Genomic DNA, 26,695 nt, shown 5'->3' with positions numbered 1-26,695 from the left:
CACATCAAGCACTAAATGCAATTAACAAAATGTTAAACGATACAATGTACCAATCTTACAGAAATCAAATCTACTATTTTAAAATTTGGCATTGAAAGCTGCTCAACTTGTTTGACATGGCTAAAATGTTTTCATGATTTATGTCGAGGCGAGACTTTTGTTGCAGAAAGCTTGACATAGGGATAGAGATCCCGTGGCGGCTGCCTCAGCTTTTTCTTAAAAGCTTTATATTTTAGAAGGCGGAAGACCCACTTCATACTTTGTTTATAGATGCCTGATGTTACTATGTTTCCGTCAGTCACATGACCATTGTCCTTGACCTCATGTTCATGGTTCAGTGTCTACATGAAAAAAAAAGTTAAGATTTTTTGTAATGTTAATTTCTCTCTTATTATGAGTAAAATGATAACTATATTTGGTATGTGTGTTCCTTGCAAGGTCCTCATGCCTGTCAAACAGTTTTCACTTGACCTCGACCTCATTTCATGGATCAGTGAACAAGGTAAAGTTTTGGTGGTCAAGTCAATATCTTAGATACTATAAGCAATAGGTCTAGTATATATATATTCTGTGTATGGAAGGACTGTAAGGTGTACATGGCCAACTGGCAGGCGTCGTCTGACCTTTACCTCATTTTCACGGTTCAGTGGTTATAGTTAAGTTTTTGTGTTTTGGTCTGTTTTTCTTTTAGGCAGCAACCATTTGATTTTCTGGGGGGGGGCTATGGTTTTTTTTTCTGTACAAACTTTTTTTTTCGCCTTCGGCGAAGAACAATCTATTTTTTTAGCGACAAACCGAAAACAATTTTTTTCTTTCAATTTTAGCATTACATATAGTGGCAGCTCAGGGTGAAACAAACTTTTTTTTTTTCTCAGGGTCCAAAACAAATTATTTTTTTCACCAAAAACTGGAAACAAACTTTTTTTTCCAAAAAAAACCATAGCCCCCCCCAGAAAATCAAATGGTTGCTGCCTTACTGTATGCAGTAGGTCTGCTATATTTGGTGTATGAAATGATTGTAAGGTGAACACGTCTAGCTGGCAGGTGTCATTTGACCTTCATTTTATTGTCATGTTTCTGTGGTCAAAGTTAAGTTTTCGAGTTTGGTCTTTTTTTCTAATACTATATGCAATAGGTCAACTACATTTTGTGTATGGAAATATTTTATGATGTACATGTCAGTCTTGCAGATTTTATTTTACCTTGACCTCATTTTCACAGTTCAATGATTATGGTTCAGTTTATGTGTTTTGGGCTGTTAAACCTGAAGCAATAGGTCAACTATATTTATAGTATGGAAGGATATTTATCTGTACATGTCTGCCTGGCATGGTTCATTGGTCGATGTTTAGTTTTCTTGGTTAAGTCTGTTTCTTAGAAACTATAAGCACTAGGTCACCTATATTTAGTGTATGAAATGATTATAAGGTGAACATGGTTTATGACCTTGACATCATTTTCTTGGATCATGGTAGGTAAGTTTGTGTGATAGTTGTAGTAAAGCTTTATATTTGAGCTATCAACATAATATGTACCAATGATTAGTAAAGAAGGCTAGACATTTCAGCGTGTGCACTCGTTACAAATATATATTGTCATTCCTTTTGTTCTGTAAAGTTTTCATTTCATCAACCTGGTATCACATCAAATTATAGCCAAACTTTACATCAATAATGTACTGATATGTTAGATCCTCTTGAAATAATCCTTATTTTGTTCTTATTAATAAAAAACATTGCTGTGACTAGAGAAAGCCTTTGGTATTGGTTGGACAATTTTCAAAACCACTGAAGATATAAGCTGAATTTCCTTAAAATGCTTAAGGGAATTGATGATTGAGAGACCTCTACAAACTGTCCATGGTCAGTATACTTAATTTTCAGAACAGGAAGTTCTTATGACCTAAGCTTATGTATTTTTATGGCACCGCCAAACTCTTAAGATCATTTTCACAAGACAAATATCAATCCATTCATATGTTTCTGTCAAAGGTATAGAGCAAACTTTGTAGTGTCAGTGGTATATCTGTAATTATTTTACTCATGCATTGGGGAGATGCAGTTAAAGTATCATTACTGTTTTAAGATAATTGAGTCAAGAATTATATTGTTGACTTCATTTTTACTATGGATAAATTTCACATATTAAGTAGGAGTCAGGCACACTTATAGTTCACGAAAGAATGCCAACTACAATTAAACAATGAAAATGAGGTCGAGGTCAGATAGACAAACTCCATACACCAAATTTAGTAGACATATTGTTTTCATTACTTGAGAAACAGATCCAACTATAAAAACTCAATGTCAAATGGACCATGAAAATGAAGATTAATGGTGCCAGACTAAATTGTAAACTGTACAATCATTTCATACACCAAAAGAAAACACATGTATTAATTAGTATTTGAGAGTTGGAACAAAACTATGATACTAAACATTGACTAATAAACCTTGAAAATAAGATCTGAGGAAACCTGCCAGATGGAGATCTACACCTTACAATCTTTCTAAACATTTTATATATAGACCTACTGCTTATAATCTGATATGTAGACTTGACCTAAAAAACTTTAAATAGCTTTCATTTTTGATCTATGAAATAAGGTTATGATCAGGTTAACCTACGTCCAAATGACAAACCTTGCAATAATCATTTACGGTATACCAAATATCTTTCTTCAATTTCTTACAAGTGAGAAATTCACATTACAAAATAACTACACAACAATTTTGGATAATCACTTAACGATGAAAATGGACATTTGACAGAAATAAATCTATGAAACATAAGGATTCTGTATAAAAGGTTAGAAACATTTTTAGTCTTTCTCCTCTGATTTATAAAGGTTTATACATAACTTGCACTGTCAAATTAGCATCTCTTTGTTGTTCTTTGTCCAGCTTTTGTGCATGGATATAGGATGTGTAAAATGTTCAGCTTTACTTTAAATCTAAAGAAGAGACTGCAAATAAGATTTTTGTTATGCCCCATTTATGGGCATTATGTTTTCTGGTCTATATGTCTGTCTTGCTTCAGGTTAGTTTTTGGTCAAGGTAGTTTTTGATGAAGTTTTCATCCCATTTTCAAGGTCCACTGAACATAAAAAATGATAGTGCCGATGAGGCATCCATGTACTGATGACACATTCTTGTTTAACATTTATTTATGTCTTTGCATTTTTTAATATCAAAAGGATCATAACTCCAGAATGGTAAAGTGAAAATCTTCCATTTCAAACTTGACCTCTACCTTGTTATCAGTACATGTAACAACATATCAAAGATTGTAAAGCTTTGGCTGAATTGTTCATGAGTTAATGCAGGGACAAGACTGGAAAGATAATTTTTCAATCTTTCAAGAACCACAACTCCTGAACAATGAATTTGAATATCGTTGATATTGAACTTGACCTTCATTTTGTCATCAGTAACAACACATTGAAATTTGAAAAGCTTTGGTTGAACATTCATGAGTTAAAGCAGGCACGACTGGAAAATCCATTTTTCAATCTTTCAAGAACCACAACTCCTGAACGGTTGAAGAGAAAATATTGAACTTGATGGTAATGACCTCCATTATGTCATCAGTAACACCATATTATAAATTGATAAACTTTGTTTGAACAGTTCACAAGACATTATTTTGCAGCCACCCGCCCCAAAACAACCCCAAATCCATTACTGATTTTTCGTTCAGAAATCCAGTTAAAAATAGTGATAAAGTATACCTGAATAACGTTTTCAGTCATATTAATTTTTTCATGATATTATATTTTTGTAACTGCTTGGTTCACATTTATAATTGTCAAGAGTACAGAAGATGTCATTAAACATCTCTATTATGTGTTTTTTATTTTCATTTCATTAACAGTTTATATGCTTCAAAGTTTTTTTTTTTTTTAAATTCTGCCAATTATGTGGCACTGAATAGTCTTCCATTCCAGTTGATTGTATTATTTGACATCTTCCACATTCTGTCAAGGTCAAGTCTGAATAATATTCTGTAAAATAAAAATATTGGATCAAAGATATGCAATTACATCTTACAATTTTTTTTAAATAACAGAAAGCTATTATCAATCATAACTGTGTATTAAAAGTGTATTGCCAATCTGGATTTATTAGTATTTCTTTAAAGTTCTGGTATATAAGTCATCATTTTTTAATCCAATGACATTGTAACACTCTGATCAAACTATAATATGATTGAATTTTTCAAAATATTTACAACATGACTACTAAAATTATTTGAATTTTCTTTAAAAGAAGATTGCTTAAATTGCATTGTGAACATGTTACTGTATTGGAAAAGTGACAAGCAACCATGCATTATGAAATCAAAACAAAGCAACAGTATTTTATCAAAAAAGTAATTGGTTACAGGGTTTTCCCTGGCGGTCACCATTTTCGCATTTTTCGAAAAAATACTAATTGTGGCGATTAAAATTCATCATTTGCAAAAAAAATTGGCTAAAGAAATATATATAACGATTTTATTTAGTCCATCTTGTTAATTATTTTTTTCGGGTTTTTCAGACTTTGTCTGATCACACAATATTCCATGGTCACCTTGAATTTGTTAACATTTTGACAGAAAATCAATAATCATCTGATTGCTTTTTATAGCTGTAGACATCAAAGGACCAACTAATAAAGGTGTTGACTGTATTGTTTACTTTTTTTTAATGATATGATTGGCGTCTATCACATGTCACATAAAGGATTGATAAGCAACTTGAGTAACATTGGACTTACTGTAGTTATGGAGAAATTTATTCAAAAAGTTGGGAATAACCCCTCAATACTTAAATTTCTACTATACAGCAGAATGACTTCTTTTCTGAGGTGAAGTCCCCCATTTAAAGTTATCTTGCATTTTTTTTTTGGGGTGGGGGGTCCAAACGTAAGAAAAATCTCTGCCTTTAGTCTTTATCCTTCAACAGGAAGGGAAATATATATATATATATATATGATTATCTAATTAAAGATGAATCTTGTGTTCCCAGACAGAGGTCAAAATTATGATTTCTATTGATATATTTCTATTTTTACGGTATCTTTAAAAAAAGTACAAGTTTATTGTTTATTCATTATAATGTAGACTAAAAATATAAGACTCATTTTATTGTGGTTTTTTTTCTTTTTTGGGGTGGGGGGATAGAAAGAAGGAAAATTTTAAACAATAAAATATATTAATGTTACTTGACGGAAAAAAATATAAAGAGGCGAAAAATATATTGTTTTGGCAAAAGGTGGCGAAAAAAATAATTGATCATGGGGAAACCCTAATTGGTTACACATTAAAGACAGCTTTTATAGCAAAATGAAACTTGTGTATATTCCAAGAAGAGTGAAATTGATAAATGTTGATTGATTAATGTCAAGCAGCAAATATTTCATGCATGATCAGGAAGAAAGAAGGGTGAGAAGAAAACTTAGTTATTTTTCGAATCTACAGATCAATAAACAAGTCATCCGATTTCCTTTTTCTGTTGTCAACTTAGTAAAACCTTTAGTGATAGTCTTTTTCTTTCTTGTTTCTCTCTTGGAATATTTGGTGAATTAAAGTGATTTTAAACAAAAAGACTGTGAGGAAATACTTACATCCTTTAACTATCTTCCATTTTTATTGGAATGCTATTGGAGTTAACAGGACTATGCAACTACAATAAATAAAAAAAAAAAATTGCTATGTAAATGATGTAATCGCATTTTAAAGTAGGTTAAAGTTCTTAGAGCAAATTGAGAATAGTCTATAACTAAAATTTAAAATGTAACATTAGTTAATGGAAAAATATTATATCACAACTCAATAATGGAAGGTCATGTGTACAAGGTTAGCCAAATTTCTGTTCCTTTTCAAAGATCTGGATTAAAAACAAAATTTGCTACCATTTTTTTAAACATTGAAGGCTGAAGATTCAAAATCTTGAAAAATAGGGAAATATTCCTCAAACAATTCAAGATTAGCAGGTGCACAGCTGCAGTCTAAGTGCAATTAATTTTTAAAGTTTCAAGTATCTGGGTTGATAACTGAAGTTAAAGTTATTATATAATTGGTACTGTCATTTGCATATTGCTGAATAATAATTAATTTCTAAAGTTTGCAATAATGGGTGGAAATGCCATAATAGCAGGTGCAAAACAATCACAATTGTTCAATCTTTCGGAGAAGTTTCATGGTTCTGGGTTAAAGCTGTACTCAAATAAGGTACAATGTTTGGATTCATTTATTTTTGTGGGTACCAATTTTCATTGATTGGGAAAAACTTGCATTATCATGGATATTTGATTTCTTGGTTTTGCCGAAGTCTTCATAAAACCTTATACAAAAGTATTTGTTAAACATTTAATTTCGTGGTTAACCTGTACCATGAAATCTAGGAAATTGGTATCCCACAAATAATAATGAATCCACAGTATCCACTTTTCCCTGCCCAGCATCACCATATACTATATATAAAAGATTCCAGCTTTCGACTTTGTACAAACCCAGCCAAAAAATGTGTCTATGTTTGTGGGAAGCCCTCTAGATACACTGCACCTTAATTCACAACTGTATTTATTAAAACATTTCAGTAATCCTTACAACGTTAGCTATTTCCATCCAGTCTAAGACTTGATGAAGTTTATCCTCTTGTGATGTCTTTTTGTCCAGATTCCAGAAATGAAAGTTAGAAAATTTGTGTGTAGCTATCAGTTTTCTTTCTTCTTCATCTGTATAAGCTTTTCTTGTTTCTTTTAATATAATACCTTTGAAAAAAAAGCTAAACATAAATATTAAATAACCAAAAGATTTTTAAATGTCAACCACTTTTCAAGAAGAAATAATTTACAATGCTCTTCAACTTCGTACTTTGTTTGGCCTTTTTAAACATTTTTTGATTCGAGCATCACTGATGAGTCTTTTGTAGACGAAACACTCGTCTGGTGTAAATATAAAATTTAAATCCTCGTATCTATGATGAGTTTATTTACTTTTTTTGCTGTTGTTCTGTTTCTCTATTCTCTTAAAAAAATCTTATGATTTAATCGTTCAATAGTGCAAGTATTCTTAATTTTGGGGCATTATCTTCTTGCGCCAAAAATGAACTCATTTGCGACAACTTTTTTTCACCACTTAATTTAAAATTAATAGGTATCATTTGCGCCAATAAGAAAATCATCAAATTGCGCCAAATTTATGAATATTTTCATTTTTACTTATTTAAATATTGACTAAATAATTGACCTCCCTCCTCCCTCAATATGTTGCTTTACTTTCTTTTCTAAATGTTCTTTGTCATTTTTGGAGTGCTCTTAATGAATTGAGGTGGATCAGATAAAATATCAGTTGCTTTTCGTTTGCATGCTGTTCTCAAAACCAGCTTTTCTATTTTTTCAGTATAACAATGTAGTTTCATGACTACTATCAAAATCTCACTTAGTACAACTCGACTTTACTATTCATCTCCATCTAATTTCTATATTTTTCTAAACAAATGCCTGGCGAAATGCATGTTTTTCTACATTTTTGACAGGTTTTCCTTTATCAGACTTTATTTTCTCAAACAATATAACAGGCATCTTTACATGTAAAAAACTATTTATTACTGAATCTTTTTCTTAATTTTGATGAGACCATACTAGTGTTGAGTTCAATCTAAAGCGAATAGGTTGCTGATATATAGTACATGTTAAAGTATGATATAGGTAAAAATATACAGGAAAATGTGGTGCAATTTGATTCAATTTATTGGCGCAATTAATACCACCAGAAAAATATAGAGTGGTGCAATAAATACATCTTCAAAACTGTAATTGGCGCAAATTGAGTCTACTCAAGTTATGTATGTATCTATTTAAAGCTAGCCTCAGGCAATTAATCGTCAGAATTTTCACCTTTTCAATTATATAGATTTTTTTAAAATCATTTTACACTCAAAATAGGGTGTAATTCATATACTTTTGTAACATGTTTTTTTCAAATACACAAGAGATTGTTAGGCAAGCTTTAGATATACAAAGTTAATTAGTTTTCTCAATTATCCATCTAGTCAGTAAATCCTTCTCATGACCTGTTCAATGAATATTCTAATTTAATTAACATGTGGTACTTAACTTTATCAGTTCTTCATTGCAAATTTAGTCAAAATTCATTTATAATGTAAAAATTTCTTGCTTTCCTTAGAATTTCTCATTGAATCTTCACCAAAAAAGGTCACTAGACTGTCTGGTGAAGCAACGAAGAAAGAACACATCATTAATTGTGCAGATCATTTGAAAATTTAATTGATTTTGTCTGAATTTCATCTAAAATCATTAATATTAGTAACAGACTCTATCAATAATATATATCTACCCATGCCACTCAAAAGTTAAATATTTAAAAAGCTTGAAAATTCAACTATCTCAAGAGAAGAAATATGGTATCACATTCGATGCAGTTTTAAAATCTATATTAATCAGGACACTTCTCATACAATGTATATACTTATTCTTTACTTCTAAAACAATATACCACACCTGTGTAACCTGAAGGGACTTCCTTTACTTCACCATCAAGAGGCCTCCCTCTAAATGTAGATGTCAAACCTGTAAACAAATGGTATGCAGTTTATTTTAAATCAATTTAAAGACAAGAGTGCACAGGCTTAATCATTATGTATTCTATTTCATTGTAAGATTTTTAAAATGATCAGAGCATGTAATGACGTTCTGCGCAAGCTTCCCTGTAATTCCAAAAATGTGTCACATAAAAACGTTACGAAAATTAGTTATCAAGCATGTCAAGGCTAAGTATTTAGTTTCTGCAATAAGCTTCATGCATTCTGAAGTGCCTGCTAAAATGTACAATGAAGAAATATTAATGATTAATTAACAAATTATAGTAAACATATATGTTACTACAGATTTAGAAAATTTAAGAAATTAAACAATTCGTGAAAATATCTGTGATAACACATGCAAGATATTTTCTCCAATAACCCTTAGATCCTGTAGATAGAGTTATATTCCTGACTGCATGATTTAGTGACTACTGGACATGACAAAGGTTCCAGTAAAATGTTGAAGTCATACGAAATATCCGACGCCACTATGAACATGATGAAAAGTGATTGTTATAATATATTTGTATTATGTCAATAGTTCAAGCAGCTCAGATTATCAACTCAACCAACAAAGATTTCCAATAAGGTGTATCTGTATCATGTCATGCATGAGTGAACTAAGAAAAGGATCTGGGAGTAACTTTCGAGTCTTAATATGAAATTTGAAAAACATATAAGTGATATTTATAACAAAGTGCAGAGAGTGTTATCTCTTATTCATCATTCTTTTGATTACATGGATCAAGATATGTTTCTAACTATTTATAAATCAATAGTGCGTCCGCTGTTAGAATATATATGCGCCATGTGTCTGGTCACCATATCTTAATAAACAGCTGCGCCATGAGCGCATGATACGCCCGACGTCTTGTGTGGAAGTTTTATGCAATAATCATAAATAGTTTCCGAGAAAGTTTTAAGCAATAACCATATATTGTTTTTGAGACACGGCAGGACATGTGAAACCCCCAACCCTGTTTTTTTTTTTTACAAAAAACTAAATATCACTAAAATAAAATTTTAAATCAAAACCAAAAAGTATACAGATCTTAATATTAATATAACAAAGAAGTGTGTAAAGTTTTAAGCCACAATCATAAATCATTTTTGAGATACGGCACAACATGTAAAAAAAACCCTCCCCCTTTTTTACAAAATACTCAATAACTCAAAAATGAAATTTTTAATCATCACCAAAAAGTAAACAGATCTTTAGATTAATATAACAAAGACATGTGTAAAGTTTTAAGCAATAATCATCAATCGTTTATGATATATGGTGCGACATTAAGCCATATTAATCAAGAATCGTTTTTGAGATACGGTGCGACATGTGAAAAAAAAACACCCCTGTTTTAGTTACAAAGTGCCGTAATTCAAAAAGTTTTAATCTTATTTTCACCAAAAAGTATACAGATCATTTGACCATCATAAGAAACAACTATATTAAGTTTCATGAAATTTAGATAAGTCGTTCTCAAGTTACGGTGCAACATGTTTACGCCGGACAGACGGACGGACGGACATCGGACATTTGTATACCATAATACGTCCCGTCAAAATTTTGACAGGCGTATAAAAAAGACATCTGCAAACTGGAATCTGTACAAAGAAGGGCCACAAAACTGGTTAAAAATATTTGTCATCTTAATTATTAGGACAGGCTACGTTCATTGGGTTTGCCAACCTTTGAATATCGTTGGGATAGGAATGATATGATACATGTCTACAAAGCGTTGCATGGTATAGATGACATCGACTGGATGAGCCTATTTACTTTAGCGCCATCTAATAATACTAGAGGTCACTCATTAAAACTTTTAAAAAAACAGTGCAAGACTACCAGGGGTCGAATTTAAGCTTTTTTGTGTACTGGCCAGCCAGACCAGTGAACTGTAAACTACTGGTCCGGCTCCAAATCTACTGGTCTTGCAAAAATGACATTCATTTGACAAACACTAATATAAATGATAGATGTTTAATTTTATTTTGATGTTTTCGTTTACATAAGTTAGACAGGAACAAAGGGATAGAATTGATTCTGATAAAGGGTTTGATAATCTCAATGATTTTCTTTATTAAAATCAGGATCAAGGACAGAAAAAATATCAATGCTGTTCTGATTGCTCATGAATGAGCAAGTACAGAATCCAATTTGAAATTGTAATACCCCCAGTACCGTGTAATTGATTTCACAGGTAAATTGTTTTGTTAATAAACGGAGATTGCGATGCAATCAGTGATTTTTATCGACAAATTTCTACTGGTCTGCTGGACCACCAGCTGACAAAATCTACTGGTCTGACGCACATTCTACTGGTCCCGGACCACTGGACCAGCGCTAATTTCGACCCCTGAAGACTACACATAGACTAAATACTTTTTCAATTAGAGTAGTGGATCAGTGGAATAACCTGTCAGATTTAACGGTGACGGCAAAGACTGAATAATTTTAAGTCTGCATTAAATGGCAAAAATTGGAACCCATTTAAATTCATAGGTTCGTGTTAAGTGTTTCAGCTGTGCACACCTATATAAATAAGTATTTTTGATAAGTTAAATATATTATATATAAATATATTATTATGAGATGAGAAATCATATATGACAATCCAAGATGAGGGGTCAGTAGAAGCCTTTGGCTTATGTAATGACGCGAAGATAAAGATATAAAGGTATAAAGGTACATGTATGTGTATGGGAGCTATTTTAAAACTTGATCTTGACAAAAAAAAAATGAATCCCAACGGTCTTGGTTTCACATATTGTTTTTCTTTTTGTTTTGTAAAGAAAGCAACTTGTATCTTCTTATTTTCTTGTTTGTAATTGATGGAACCTATGTACAATCACAGGAATCAGAAATTCTGTAAATAATAAAGTCGACTATCAAATTAGAGCTTCTCTAAAATTCTGTAAATACAGTCGACTATCAATAGAGCTTCTCGTAATTTACAGAATTTTATTCCGATTCCTGAGGTACAATTACTACACAAATTGGATAATTAGGAAGTTTAATTCGATTTATTAAAAATAAAATACCTTTACTTTCCATGTCTTGGTTAATTGAGCTTGCAAAATATTCTTCGACCTTTGCTTGACCATTGTAACTTATCTCACACGGTAAAAGGTGAGTTTTGCAATCCGGAGCCCTATTACAAGAGTCTACGTCTATTACCACGGCACTCATTTTAACCTTAATTTATTTATATTAAGACTTTCCCGCGGATTTGTCAGATTTACCGGTATTTAGTAATCTATTTTGTGATTGGTTCAATCAACGACTGAAAAGAAAAATAACTAATCAAAGTACTCGTTAGCAAAGTTGGTATGTATGTTTCCGGTGTCATGTCAGCCCCCATGAAAGATTTGACTTTGAATACTTTTTCCTTCTGATTTGTTAAATTAGCTGAAAATGCAAAATTATATAACATCATGAAAAGATATAGGTATACAGCTTCTCAAAGGACTGGATGGAAAAGATACCTGCCTTTAATGTATGCTTTTACTGCATGGAATTTTTTTGGCTATATAGCTTGGCATAAAATTATGAAGAGAACTAAAGAGGAACATCCAGAATACGACTCTTTAAGTCACAGTAAGCTTTACAGCTATATGTAGTAATTCCCATATCTCTGTTCTGGTATTGCGTCTATTCATGCACTCTTCTTATCCAAATACTGGTTGAACATGTTGAATTAGAGATGTTTTTACAGCAGATGACCGTGAGGGCATACACCTTATTGCTATTTGTCCGCCATTACTGGATATCACACAGGTTCCCATAAAATTTTGACGTCATAAAGCAAAATATCTAACGCCACAATGGAAAAGTGATTGTTGTATGCGTCAAAAGTTCAAGCGGCCGGGTCAGCCAGGATTAGCGATAAGGTGTACATATTCCAGTGTATTGCTTTCGTCAGATTTCCATTACATAATATTTGCTTAAGGTTTTTAACCGATCTATAAACATAATTACTACACGGATATTAATAAGTGCAAAATATCATTCCATATCATTTGTTATAAATGTTATAAATACATCTCTTCAATGAATACTGATAAAAATATTATTGTTTAGAACATAAAATTATTAATATGAAAATTTTTTGTCAGTAGATATATATATATATATAAGTAAAAAATCATTGATAATATCTATGCACACATATATATACCGAAAAATTGCGGTCATCCAATGTTCAGTACTTCAGTATTTTGATTTAGATGTTCTATCGAAAAGACAAAATATATGAAAATAAAAACAATTAAAAAACAAACTTTCTTTATTTTATAGCAATACAAAATAAAGCATTTTTGAAATCATGTTTTTAAACAAAACCTTTAAAAAGGGTATGAACATGAAAAGGAGCAAATGACAATTGGGAGGCAACATGATTTGGGGTGATTGGACCTGGATTCCTCTGTTCTTCAGTTTTAAAATTGGTGCTTAACAAAAAAAATGATGGTTAAAAGAAATGAGTGCTAATGAGACAACTCTCAATCACAATTTGTTGAAGTAAACCATTTCATAGTCAAAGTATGGTCTTCAACACAGAACCTTGGCTCACAAGCTATTACATTGTATTAAGGGCCCCAAAAATGACTAGTGTAAAACCATATAATGAAAACACAGAGTGCTTATATACATGAGGGTAGTAATGGGAATACTTTTATGACGAATAATGGTAAAAATTCTTGCTAAATGACGTCAATGGTATATTTTTTTGCATGACAATAAAATGAACACTTTCTTTTACACTATAAGACAAACCAAATGATTTTCATGAATCATGTTACTTTTTTTCCTAAAATAACGGTAACAATAATTATTTGAGACCTCTGACGATTCACGATAAGAATATTTAGACGAATCACGGTAAACATTTAACCAATTTGACGCTAACAGTAGCTGAAAATGACCGTTTAACACCTGACGATAAAGGGCATTACTACCCTCATACAGGTACATACCCACACCAAAATGACATTACTTGCAGATCTGAGAGAAACTGGGTATACGTAGTGGCCCTAAAATCGGCTAGCAGCCCCCAAAATTTTTTTTGTGAAATTAAATTCTTAATTCAGGAAAAATGAAATAATAATTGATGTTTCAGGAAATGTTTCCATCAACTATTTAAGCAACTTTGATTGTTTCTAATTTTGCGTCAAAGTGTTTTAAAATCTGGATTAGATTGCTGTTATAGATTGCATTTTATTATCAATGATTTATGTCCATTCATATAAAAGCACCATTGTTAAAATTATAGGGTATCACAAACCTGGTGCTGTATATTTTAGATAAAATAACATATACATTAAAAGGTAATACATATATATCTAGATCATACATTTATGTCATGAAAGAAAAACATGAAACAAAACCCAGCTACCAACAGGATCATGAGGATGACTACTTATAATTACTGAAACAAACAAACAAATAAATAAAAGACCTACATACAACAATGTACAATGAACACATGTACAAATGTACATTATTTGGAAAGCTTGATATTACCTCATGGCAAGAACTTCTATCCTAGTTGTGATTTCAGTTTATTATTGTTCTACTTGATCTAAATTTTCCTTGTAGCACAAAAAGCATTATTAGTGTATGGATATGCTGACTCAAATGCAAAGACTACAAAAATTACCCTGGGTAGAGGCATGAAAGTGGAAGAAATGACAGGCAAAGATTTATTTGACAAGTACAGTAAAAAAGGAGAGCAAGAAGAAAAGTAAGTTAAAGATGCATAATTCACATGTATCAGTAAAATAAAGAAGATGTGGTAGGATTGACAATGACATAACTCTCAAATTGAGACCAAAATTAAAAGACCCAGAAATTAGCAACCATAGGTCATGGTATAGCTTACACAATGAGCAGAACCCATACCATATTGAAAACTAAAAATGGCTGCATAATGAAAAATTTAAAACGAGAAAATTAATTGCCTGATTTATGTAAATGTATCAAACAACAAATTTTATATGAAATTCAGAAACACATGACAACCACTGAATCACTGCCTTGAAACAGGCACTTTTAAATGAAAGTGGCAGGTTTAAACATGTTAGCAGGTGCCAAACCCTTCCCATTTCTACATGTATAATATAGAACTTTCATAATAAGCTTGAATTGCTTACCTACAAGTGTAAAACTGTATTTTCAATTGTTGGGATGTTTAAAATTGTTGTGTCATCATACTTATAACATTTATAAAAAGATATGGTGTCAGAACAGAGAGTTCAAGGTTAAAAAAAATAGAACAAAATTATAGCACATATTTCAACTAAAACAAATTTTTGGTAAATACACATTAATGAATGGCTATTGATTTTACCACACTTTTTTCTCATGGTATGGTAAATACATGGTACTTATTATTTTTTTATCTTCAGGAATTTCTTAAATAAAATAGTATGTGACAAAGTAAAAAAAAACCATCTCACTGTACATGTAACAGTTTATGTAAATGGAAAAGATTTTTCAAGATCACTTTTTTAATGAAGTATATACTGTGCTATTTATGCTTTCAAATTGCATTGAGGGATAATCATTTGTGTTATACAGAAACTTACTGTACAGTGTTTTCCCCAGATACTTCATCTAGCATCCTGGTAAACAAGTAAATTTTAAATACCATCTTGTTACTAAAAATTATACCATCACATACATAATGTAATGTATAAGAAAACCAATTCAAGAAATATTATCATCACATTACCTTGATGCTAAAAGTTCCATGGAGAACACTGACTGTATATTGCCTTGTTCATGACATTGACATTGACAGTGCGTTTCTGTAGAGTTTTATATATGTCGTCATTAAAAGTACATGTTTGTGAAATTTTTATGTCGCTCCTCCAATTTAAAAATTGTTGCTTTTTACCCCAAATATTTCATTTGGAACAGTAGTAGGAGTTGCAGTATATATAAAGAATAATCATAAATTTGTTTCAAAGTCTGAATTTAATTTACTTGACTGAAAACAGGATAGAAAAACTTCGCACAGCCTGGCTTTCTACCTGTTTCTAAGCCTTGTACATAGTTGTTATATATTTTAATGGTATTTTTCAGGTCAGTTGAAAATGTTATTGAAGCAGATGAATGAGAAGAGGGTAGATGATTTATCAAAAGATTTTAGTGCTACTTATTACATTACTGACCACATGGTCAACTGAAATAATGGATATAATTCAGTGATTTCCTTGTTTGTTAATGAATATTGTTAACAGCTATGTTTTTGTTTTAAAATGAATATCATGTAATAAAAAAACATGTTTTTATTTACTAATTAAATTCAAAAAAAGTATTGAGTATAGCTTAAATGTCAGGATCACTGGCATAATAGTATACAATAGTTACAAAAGTGGTTAGAGAACTGTGTAATGTGAGTCTTTATTACGTGACTGCTCCCAATATTTCACCATCCAACTAGCGTTGATAATAACATATCTTTTAATTGTGGATGAATAGTTGATAAGTAAATATAGTTACCTGACAATGTTCTGTGAATGTTAAGTAACAACAGGGATAACTTCTGAGTCAGTGTCACACTTTGATTATCCTCAACTGGTATAAAACATCTCCACAGTAGAAAACATCTTGACAAAATTCAACCAAACATGCAAAGATTCTTCTTTAGAACATAAATTTGTGCAGCTGCTTTTAAAACTTTTTTTCATTTTGAGGTTTCCCCATGCAGAAACTTGTCGAGTCAAACTAAGATTTAACCTCAAACTAATTGCAACAGAAAATGTTTTAATTCTAATCTATAGCATTATGCCCTCAATATACACAGAAAAAAAGTCCCATAAAATCTAACTTGAGGAAAACTCAAAATCAGCAATTTTAATTTCCCATGGTAATTAACACTGAAAGGGAAGATAACTCCACAAAAATGAGTCTTTTTTGGTCAGTTTTTGGTTTATTTTCTTGAAATTTATGTAAAGTATGATACTTTGATGGGGTTATAAGTTGGTCTTTGACTAAATTATATAATCTTCTGCTTATGAAATGTACAAAACCGAAGTGTTATGGGTAGTTGTTTTTTTGTGTGCATTTTTCATTGAAAAAATTGCAAATTTGAAGCTTTGTGACCATTTTGAAAAGAATAATGTTAAAATTTGGTATTGTTTATATCTGTATATTATAATTTTCAGCATCTCACTTGTCTAAAGAAACTTTAAACCACAAAAAGAAGAATACCTGCTTAATTATTTTTATTAAATTTGAGATTCTTTACCTTGACATGTTGAAAAATTCAATAAATGGTCAACTAATGAATTACGAAATCTAGATTATAGCTTGATAAAAGATATAAAAACACCTTTAGAGTTGTTTGTTATACTCTAAAGACCGCTAAAAAATCAAGAATCAATACATTCTGATGAATAGTTAAAGTTATTATTTTTTTATCAATTTTTATTTATATTTCTGCCTTTTTTGCAAGAGTAATCTCCCTTTTCAATGCAAATCTCCATAGGAATTTTAAATGGTGATTTTTTAAGTCTTCCTCAAGTAAGATTTTATGGGACTTTTTTCTGTGTATATTTGGGGTATAATACTATAGATTAAACTTTAAAATCTTCTGTTGCAATTACTTTCAGGTTAGGGTCAAATTTCTACTAGATTGACTGGACTATAAACTTAGTCTTGACTCTTAACAGTTTCTGCCTAACAACATCTGTTTGTTAATCCACAATTCCTTCACAATGACATGACAAAATTCTGCCAAACCTTGGTTTTCCTTTACAATACCATGTACATTGATTGATCCACTTCTGCTGATATTATATGTACCTGGAGACAGCAGACTATGCAAGTCTGCATTGAAAAGCCTACACATCATCATACAGATTATTTTTCTGTGAGCTTTAGTAGGCTAACAACTGATATATAAGGAGTAGTCTTGCCATCATACTGGTTATCATTGGTTGTCTTTGACTGTTTTCTTCTCTTAGGTCAGGTTGTAGTCTCTTTGACACATTCCCCATTTCCATTTTCAATTTAATGTTTACTTGCAGGTATTTATATCTATGTCACAAAACATGATCAATTAGTGAGTGTTGCTTGCTTAAAATCTAGTAACAAATATTTCATGTATATTCAGGAAGAGAACAAAAAATTTATCATCGTAACAAAAGGTAGGTTCTTCAAGGATTTTATTTTTTCCCCACCTATATTACATTAAATTTATACAAGTGCATATAAATTTAAAAATGGTAACTTAAAAAAAAAAGTTGTGTTGGAATTATTCCACAGTACTAGATCCAGAGTAAATGATTTTCCCTGTCAGATATAAAATAAGTCAACATTATTGAATTTTTCATACACTTAAGTTATTGCCTTCAATAAAACTGCTTTTTATGGATTTTCTTGTATTTTTACCTATTTTCTAGAAAATTTTATAGAGATGATTACCAGAAACAAAGTGTCAAAAAATAGATCTTTCTTCCAAGGGTAATTGCTCCTATACAGAGTAGACTGGCGATTAAAGGCATATTCACTGATTTGTAGTTCTTCAACTTTAATGTCTGCAAAATAACAAAATGGTTTAAAAATTATTCTAGGGCTATAAGGAGACATCTGACAATAGTGGCTGTGTTAATATTAGTTCTTGTAAGATCAATTTTGACCTAAGTCGTCCAAGAAAAATAAACAGCTCCTGTTCCACATGTGGTGTCAAGCACTTTGCTCATGTAAAATCTCCATGATATGTAGAATTCAGGAAAAAGATGGACAGGAATACTGCATTTGGAATATATCCCTTGTCATCTGTTAAAAGGTCAACAAACTTGAATAGGTATCTATAAAATATCATTCTTCCTAAGAAGCTCCTGTATGATGTCTGCCTCGTGTGAATAAAGGAACAACAAAAAGAGGAATAAAGTTTTTCCAATGGAAAAGCTGATGTTTTTTTTTGTAAAGAAAATTGGTAAACAAGACAAATAATTGCTCTCTAATGATGACTTTAAGTCATTATTATTGCATCTGTAGTGCGAGTGTACTAACAGTCACAGAATGCAGGACATTCAGAATACTACCTGATTGTGGAGTTTAGCTTTATATTCAGAGGGTTGAAGAACCAGATGCTTTATCTGTTGTATCAAGATGCCTAATGTTACAAAATTTTCATCTATAATACCGTATTCGGCCGTGTATAGTACGCAGTTATGTATAGTCCGCACCCCCTTTTCATCCCCTTAAAATCGAGAAAAAAAGTTTTGTAAAAAAAAAAAAAAAAAAAAAAAAATTTTTTTTAACAAAGTCTAGTTCACTGAAAATCCACTGAAAGTGATCTATTCTCCATGTTTTTTATAAAAATAATAAATTTTGTTTTATTTATTTCATGAAAAATAATGAAATGGTAGAGCTTTTCATCAGGTAATTAATATTTGATAATTTTATAAAAGTAATTATTAATCAAAATATCCCTTTTAAAATCAACATTTGTCTAAGTATGTCCAAGCTGATGAATAATATAACAGAAATAATTTGAATATTATGGAACAAAAGAAAAAAGAGATCAAACATTTATCTAAATTAATTAGCAGTAATCAAAATTTTTAAACTATTTAATCTTATATAATCTTTTCATTGATCATGTTGTTATATTGCCTGGGGATTATAATATTTAACATCTGTCAAAACTTGACATCATTATTTAATTGCTACACACCCATACTTAATCCTTAATTACCCCTCTTGATTACCTATACAGGATGTCACACTTTTACTTTGACTAATCAATTTTGAAGAGAAAAGTTTAAAAAGAATAAGAATTAATTGAAATAAATATAATTAACGTCTCCAATATACATTATTAGTGCAGAAAAAAACGAAATTAAAAAAAAAAAAAAATATATATTTTTTTTTTTTTTTATAAATTTCGAAAACCGTCTATAGGTGTGTATAGTCCGCACCCCTTGTACAAACTACATATTTAAGGAAAAAAAGTGCGGACTATACATGCCCAAATACGGTATGTCCAATATACTTTTTAACCTCATTTTCATAGTTCAATGACTGCTGAAAAAATGTATATCTTTTTGTCATGCGTCTCACCTTTTATGAAGAGATAGGTAATTGTACATGTACATGTCTTTGGTATACAGATTCCTTGCAAGGTCTACATGTCCGTCAGACAGGGTTCTCCTGACCCGACCTACTTTCATTGATCAGTAATCTGTGATTAGCACTTGATACTATATAGGCAGTAGGGTAAATACCTTACGGTAATTGCACCGTTTTTTCATTGTTCATTGGTCAATGATAACATTTTGTGCTTTGGTCTGCTTTTCGAATGCTAGTAAGCTATATATTTGGAGTATTGGATACTTGTAAAGTGTACATTTCTGTTTGTTTGGCTATGTTCATCATACCATCACCTCATGTTCATTGATCAATGTTAAGTCTGTTTCTTACATACATCTATTACAAAAGTAAGAAATTGGTCAACTATATTTGGTGCATGGAACTATTGTAAGGTGTGCATATTTGTCTGGGTTTTATCATCTGACCCTGACCTCATTTTCATGGTTCATTGAAGAATGTTAAGTTTTCCTGGACAAGTCTGGATCTTAAATAATTAAATCTACAGCTCAGCTTAATTTAAAGATTGTAAGGTGTAGATGTCTGTCCTGTATGTACTATAAAATTGGACCTCATTTACATTTTCATTGGTTATTACATTTAAACTTCTCAAAACTGGCCGCCGGTTGGAACATGGAAAATGGCCGGTTTGTTTGAAATTTAAATCACCAATAGCTACTTCCCTTTAATATGTGTGTTTGAGTTTATATGTTAAAATGTATTTTACCTACATCAAAATATACAATTTGAACTATGAGTGACAAATATTTCAAAATCTACCAGCAAAATATGTTTCAGGGGCAATAACTCCAAAATTGAATTTTCTCCTATTTTCAGGTTGATACATTCTTTATTGCAGGTCTTTTTTGCAACTAGCTCCTATAGTTTTCAAGACAAGTCAAAAACTGTGAACATTGGTAAAAACTTACATTTCAGGGGAAATAACTTCAAACCAGGTAGAAACCAGGTAGACAGATTTTCTAAAATTTTGAGGGTAGATAGTTTGTTGTGCTGACTTCTTCCCTTTTAGTTTTTCTCCAATTGCTTTTTTTCAAGTTATATATAAGCCAAAAATTGCAGTTTGACCTGTATGTTTTATTTTCAACCACAATAGCCACGTTATTTGATTTGATTTTTATGACCCCGCCGTAGTGGAGGGGGCATTAAGTTTTACCCTTGTCCGTCTGTACATCCCAAAGTTGGTTTCCGTTCTCTTACTTTAGTTTGCCTCAACCAAATGTTATGAAACTTATACACAATGCTTATTACCACTAAATACAGATTAGGGTTGAATTTTGGTGGCATCAATTTACCATTTTAGAGTTAAGCCCCTTTACAAATGGAAAAATTGCTAAATTTTTCGTTTCCGTTCTCTAACTAAGTTTGCCTCAACCAAATGTTATGAAACTAATACACAATGCTTATTACTACAATATACAGATAAAGTTTGAATTTTGGGGGCGTCACTATTACTGTTCTAGAGTTATGCCCTTTTCAAACGGAAAAATTACTGAAAAATTTCAAAAATATCAATCAAGTAATTTTTTTTTTAAATTGGAGTTATCTTCCTTTGTCCATGATTTTAGTTGAATCAACTACAATCAATGATTTTCAAAATCTTCTTTGAAAATTGGAGTCATCTTTCTTTGTCCAGAATGGTAGTTGAATCAACTAGATATCATTGAGATGGGAGCCATCTCTGTGGGCCCCGCTGTGAATAATGTGCATTAAAAAATTGTATCTTTACCATAGGACATGGGTTTGTCAACTGAAATCAAAGTTTTTGACCTTGACCTTTGACCTAGGAAGTTGTAAATAAATTATGACACACCCTTTGGTGTTGGTTTATAAACATGTCAAGTATAAACTTTGAAATCATAACGGTTCTCAAGATATAGAGCGGACACGATCTTCACCACAGGACACAGGGTTGTCAACTGAAACCAAAGTTTTTGACCTTGAACTTTGCCCTAGGCAGTCGTTCATAAATTATGACACACCCTCTGGTGTTGGTTCATATACATGTCAAGTATAAACTTTGAAATCATATTGGTTCTCAAGATATAAAGCGGACACGCTCTTCACCACAGGACATGGGGTTGTCAACTGAAACCAAAGTTTTTTACCTTGAACTTTGCCCTAGGCAGTCGTTTATAAATTATGACACACCCTCTGGTGTTGGTTCATATACATGTCAAGTATAAACTTTGAAATCATAACGGTTCTCAAGATATAGAGCGGACACGATCTTCACCACAGGACACAGGGTTGTCAACTGAAACCAAAGTTTTTTTACCTTGACCTTTGACCTAGGAAGTTGTACATACATCATGACACGCCCTCTGGTGGTGGTTAATAAACATGTAAAGTATAAAGTATGAAATCATAATGGTTCTCTAGATATGGAGCGGACACAAAGTGTTACGGACGGACGGACAGACGGACGGATGGACGGACGGACAGACTGATCACTATAGGGCGACCCGCCTTTGGCGGGGCCCTAACTAAAACCAATGCTTTATACAATGCAATATTCAATTTTACTACCAACTGATAAATAAAAGCAATCTTTACCATTCAGTGCTTACAAGCACTTGTATTACCATTCTATGGTTATGCCCCTTTACAAATGTGTTTCTGTTCTCTTCACTTAAATTTATCTCAACTAAATATAATGAAATGTATATATAACGCTTATTACCACTAAACTTTGTTTAAGTTCAAATTTTGCCAGTTTCACTTTTACAGTTCTTGAGTTATGTCCCTTTATAATGTTAAATGCTAACGGGGGCATCATCTGTGTCCCTATGGAGAATGGACACATTCCCCATTTATTTTTTATAAAGCTCTGTTTCACTGAACACATACCCCTCCATAGACATGAAATATGTTGTTTTATTTGTTTCTGGTACATAACTGTACAATATGTAATTGGCTTTTACCAGTAAACAATGGTAAGTTTATAACTTATTTTGGGTGGCTTTTTGCATCCTCATGACCTCACATGATTATCTTTAGAAGAAAAGTCCTGTTGGTTTTTCTGATACACAAGAAAAAAAAATATCTAGATACTTTTTCCCCAACTTTTAATGGTATATGAATAACTTAAACCTCACACAAGAATGGAACTTAACACACAAATATGATTTTGCCATTTGATTCCTTCATTGGAAAAAAAAAGGATATACATTGTATTTTTGTAATTTATCCAAGTCTACATTACTCCAGCAAATAAAATGTGAAAAAATAAAACTCTATGACATGGTTACAAGAGTCTACAATGCATACAATGAAAGGTTATAATAACACAATTATTCTAGTTGAGCTTTACAATATATTTGGAATGTAATGGTACTTACTGGTACTATAACAGACCTAAAAATATTTACCTATATTAGGAACATACCTGTAGTTATTTCTAAATGAAGTACAAATCATTAATACATAACTAAATGTGTTCTTACTTTTACTAACACAATCTTATATGAAAGAAGTGTATATGTGCTACCCATCTACTCTAAATTTACAGTATAGAGTAAGGGGACACCACATTTAAACTAATAACAAAGTAAGATTGGGCAAGTAATAACAATAAAAAGATATAGGAAATTCAGCTAAAAATATTTCATTGAAAATATCTTACTAAATATAAACTGTTAATGATGCAAGGTAGTCCTCAGTGCCCCAAGCACCTTGGACTGGTATATATAAGATGTAAATCCCTATAGCAAATCCTTTATCAAATAACTAACAACTGACTTATTCACAACTGAAAGGGAATCAGGATTAAGTTGACTTATAGAATGGATTGTATATAAAAAAATATTTCCCAAAAAGTTTTATGAAAAACAACTAGCTATTGAAAACTTGTTGGCACACAAGAAATCTCTACAATCAAAGATACTGAAACATTTTTTCTTCATATTTTCTGAGAGTTGCCATGATATAGCTTTCCTGTACTGATGTCAGCAACTTGAAACAAAAAAAAAATCTTTTCAATTCACTGTTTATATTTAGGTTTATAATTACATGTATATGCCTTAATCTGCTCTATTCTAAGACTGAAATCAAGTTCACAAATTTATTAACAAAATAAACATAATTAACAAAATAAACACAGTTCACATGAAACTATAAGCATGCTGGACTATTACAAGATTTACCCCCAAGTTCAGTGGAGTAACCATAAAATAAAAAAGAAACATTTTTAAATACCTTTTTACTTCATCTACTGCAAACTATATTTCAAAAAGCTAATTTTTTTTGGTCAAAAAATCACAAACATTTAATATATCACAGTTTATTTTAAAAATACAATCTATTTAAATTTAATTTGCTTGTATATAACAATGTTCTGCAAGAAAGACGATGCAAGTCAATAAAAAAGCAAGAATATGAGTCTACAGAATATGCTCCTCTCACATTTTAAAGTTTCGATTTTCAGTGAACCCTGTATTAGGGTCAAGTGTAAATCAACACATCATTTAAAATATTCACATGACAATGAACATACATGTATTACCCAGAACATGCACTTAAGTTTCCAGATAAAGTGAGCACAACTTAATGTTCAACTACCTGAACCAAAAATTTAAAACCTGAAATGGGATAGACAAATGGACGGACAGAAGGATGCACAGACAGGAAAACATAAAGGCCCCTATTAATTAGGTTGAGCATATTAAAAACAGAAAATACATGTCTGTATTTTTTTCAAACAAATATGGTTAAAAATGTCATATGCATAATTTGAAGGCATATTATCTCAATATGTATGGCAAATAACCAGAAATATGCTAGCTGGTACATATCATTTATAAACAGTGAAACCTATAGCTAGGAACAACTTGTTCCATTTTACAAAATTAAGCATCACCTATGGGTGTCTAAAATGATTAATTTTATACACCAGATACATGCTTTATGCAATGTTTTTTTTTATTGTATAGCTAGACTATTGATTTTTTTTAATTTGTTATAAAGATCAACAAAATCAGATAAGGAAGAGAGTTCACATTCTGAACTGGTTGAAATGGCAGCCAAGAAGCTTCATGTTAAAATGAAACAGTACTTATACACCAACAAAAAAACTTACTAATCTTGTTGCAATTCAAAATCAATGTTACACAAATGGTTTGATATTAACTGTTTCCAATGTTGTTAATTACAACATTTAAGTATAGGCTTTTGAAATATTACCCAGAAAGTTCTGAAACTGAATTTAAAATATATCTGACCAAGTGCTAAACAGCCATGATCTTTAAATCTGTTTTCCAAAATAAAAGTACAAAAGTAAGAGATGAAACTTGAGCAAAGTCATCAATTTTTAGGCTAAGGAAACAATAGCCTTCATACAATATGTTTATCTGATATGAATTAGTAATAAGTATCTAATAGGAAGATAAAACATTATAATTTAATTTTGGATGTAACACGTCTTCTGATTGGCTGACATCATTTTGTTTATCATATCATAGACACAATTTTGTCATGTGATCATGACGTCATCAACGTTTTTTCTTGATTTACGCCGATTTAAAATGGAATTTAGAATTAAATTATAAGTATTTGTTCTGTCTATTCGAAATAACATAAAAAATGTGGTGCACACTGTTAAATAACCCGCTGTGCGCTTTATTCAGTGTGCACCCAGTAATATGTTTGGTCATATTTTAATTTCACATGCAAAATGTAAGCTACTACACTTAATCACATAGCACACTATAGGATAGCACCAAAGCCAACAAAATAGTATTAAAGCTTTACACCAGTCTTGAAAAATACCTATCACCAACTTAAGTAAACAAAGTTTCATGACAAAAGGATTTGTTGTACAAAAAATAAATATCTTATGATTGAAAAAAGTTGACAATACGAATGGTCAAGTACACGATGAAAACACAAACATTTGCAGAAAATGTATTATTTTCTAAAATTGTATTCATATCAAACTCTGAAGCATCAACATGATCAATAAACAAATAAATATAATAAGTATAAGCATAATTTATGGAAAACAAGATTTTCCAAGTTTTGATAACTTCTATAATTTATGGAAAACAAGATTTTCCAAGTTTTTATAACTTTTATAACAAATAATATATTAAATAGTGAAAAAGTATTCCCAAAAGAGATTTAAAGAAAAAATAAATTAAAAAGATATATCTTTTAGTTTAAAAAAAATAATGATGGAATGATAATTATATGTTATATGCTGAGTAGATTTATAGACACTATAGAAATTATGGAAAAAAATGAATAAAAAAGAAATATAATACTGTTTTAACCTAAAGTGTTATTGATGTAAAACACTGTACTGTTATCATCAGAAATTCACTTTTTCATAAATATTCCTGAACAAAAATAGTTTCAACTTTTTTCCAAAAAGTTTTCTATAGCCTGATTTATAATCACATTTGGGTTCTGCATAAAATACAGGTCATGGTATTGATTCTTGTCCAGTAATAAATGCTGGCAGTTCTATTTTTTACAACCCTATTTTTTTTATTTTACTTATTCAAATGACTAGAAAAAGCTAGAAAAATTACCTTATACCCGTTAGTCATTACATTATCAACATATCTGAACAAGTTCTTCATAAAAATGTATTCCTTCTAAATTTAGAACCTCTCAATTCATAATATGAGCTCTTCCACAAAAATTTTGAAATTAAGTGTATTATGTCTATGAAAAAAAAGTTTAATTTCATTCAAAGTTAATCTTTTACACTAATTCCCAGTCTTCACTGATGGATAAATTTGATGATTTTCTGCCTTTTTGAGCATCCTGTGGCGAATCTTTACGTAATAGATATCTTGTTTTTCTACAGAAAATCTGTCCTTCACGGCCTATTGCCCACAACTGGTCATTTACAGAACCTGAAATACAGTGTATATTATTTTAAATGAAAAACTGAGCCTCTGTGCAATTTTTCAATAGTTCACAATTAGGCCTATTTGTATTACTAACTAAAGAATGCTTTTATAATGTCTCAAAAAAGCTCG

At 31.0% G+C, this 26,695-nt stretch overlaps 3 protein-coding genes across 4 annotated transcripts in view; 1 reads left to right on the top strand and 2 right to left on the bottom strand.

Annotated features, from left to right (window-relative positions):
* Positions 1-3,752: 3,752 nt before the first annotated feature.
* On the bottom strand, positions 3,753-11,839 carry LOC139517085 (ribonuclease H2 subunit C-like). 2 transcript variants are annotated; one of them, XM_071307753.1, is made up of 5 exons: positions 11,633-11,839; positions 8,508-8,576; positions 6,592-6,755; positions 5,607-5,665; positions 3,753-3,991 (listed from the first exon to the last, which is right to left on the bottom strand). In XM_071307753.1, exons 1-4 carry the CDS (start codon positions 11,778-11,780, stop codon positions 5,612-5,614), a joined length of 435 nt encoding a protein of 144 aa, XP_071163854.1. In that variant the 5' UTR covers positions 11,781-11,839; the 3' UTR covers positions 3,753-3,991; positions 5,607-5,611. The 2 variants fall into 2 exon arrangements, with proteins under 2 accessions (XP_071163854.1, XP_071163853.1); XM_071307752.1 differs by having other exon boundaries at positions 3,753-4,003; positions 11,633-11,838.
* Positions 11,840-11,918: 79 nt separating this feature from the next.
* LOC139517086 (uncharacterized) lies at positions 11,919-15,883 on the top strand. Its single transcript, XM_071307754.1, has 3 exons — positions 11,919-12,188; positions 14,187-14,331; positions 15,675-15,883. The coding sequence occupies exons 1-3, from the start codon at positions 12,026-12,028 to the stop codon at positions 15,706-15,708; spliced, it is 342 nt and encodes a 113-aa protein (XP_071163855.1). The 5' UTR covers positions 11,919-12,025; the 3' UTR covers positions 15,709-15,883.
* A 6,877-nt stretch (positions 15,884-22,760) lies between these two features.
* LOC139517081 (tectonin beta-propeller repeat-containing protein 2-like) overlaps positions 22,761-26,695 on the bottom strand; it is a 40,764-nt gene continuing 36,829 nt past the window's right edge. Inside the window, exon 18 of the mRNA XM_071307748.1 lies at positions 22,761-26,569. Within this exon, the coding sequence (XP_071163849.1) occupies positions 26,415-26,569 (155 nt within the window). The 3' untranslated portion in view covers positions 22,761-26,414. The remainder of the gene's footprint in view (positions 26,570-26,695) is intronic.

Source organism: Mytilus edulis, chromosome 3 (assembly GCF_963676685.1).
Source record: "Mytilus edulis chromosome 3, xbMytEdul2.2, whole genome shotgun sequence".
Classification (NCBI taxonomy): domain Eukaryota; kingdom Metazoa; phylum Mollusca; class Bivalvia; order Mytilida; family Mytilidae; genus Mytilus; species Mytilus edulis.
Note: the sequence above shows the minus strand (reverse complement) of the source record. Positions and strands in the feature narration are given on the sequence as shown.

Excerpts from the sequence above, each read along its gene's own strand:
- LOC139517085 (XM_071307753.1), bottom strand. The coding sequence starts at position 11,780 with ATGAGTGCCGTGGTAATAGACGTAGACTCTTGTAATAGGGCTCCGGAT. Across the intron at positions 8,577-11,632 it reads CCAAGACATGGAAAGTAAAG|GTTTGACATCTACATTTAGA; the intron begins GTATTTTATTTT and ends ATTTGTTTACAG. Across the intron at positions 6,756-8,507 it reads AGTCCCTTCAGGTTACACAG|GTATTATATTAAAAGAAACA; the intron begins GTGTGGTATATT and ends TTTTTTTCAAAG.
- LOC139517086 (XM_071307754.1), top strand. The coding sequence starts at position 12,026 with ATGAAAAGATATAGGTATACAGCTTCTCAAAGGACTGGATGGAAAAGA. Across the intron at positions 12,189-14,186 it reads ATACGACTCTTTAAGTCACA|CACAAAAAGCATTATTAGTG; the intron begins GTAAGCTTTACA and ends TTTTCCTTGTAG. Across the intron at positions 14,332-15,674 it reads AAAGGAGAGCAAGAAGAAAA|GTCAGTTGAAAATGTTATTG; the intron begins GTAAGTTAAAGA and ends GGTATTTTTCAG.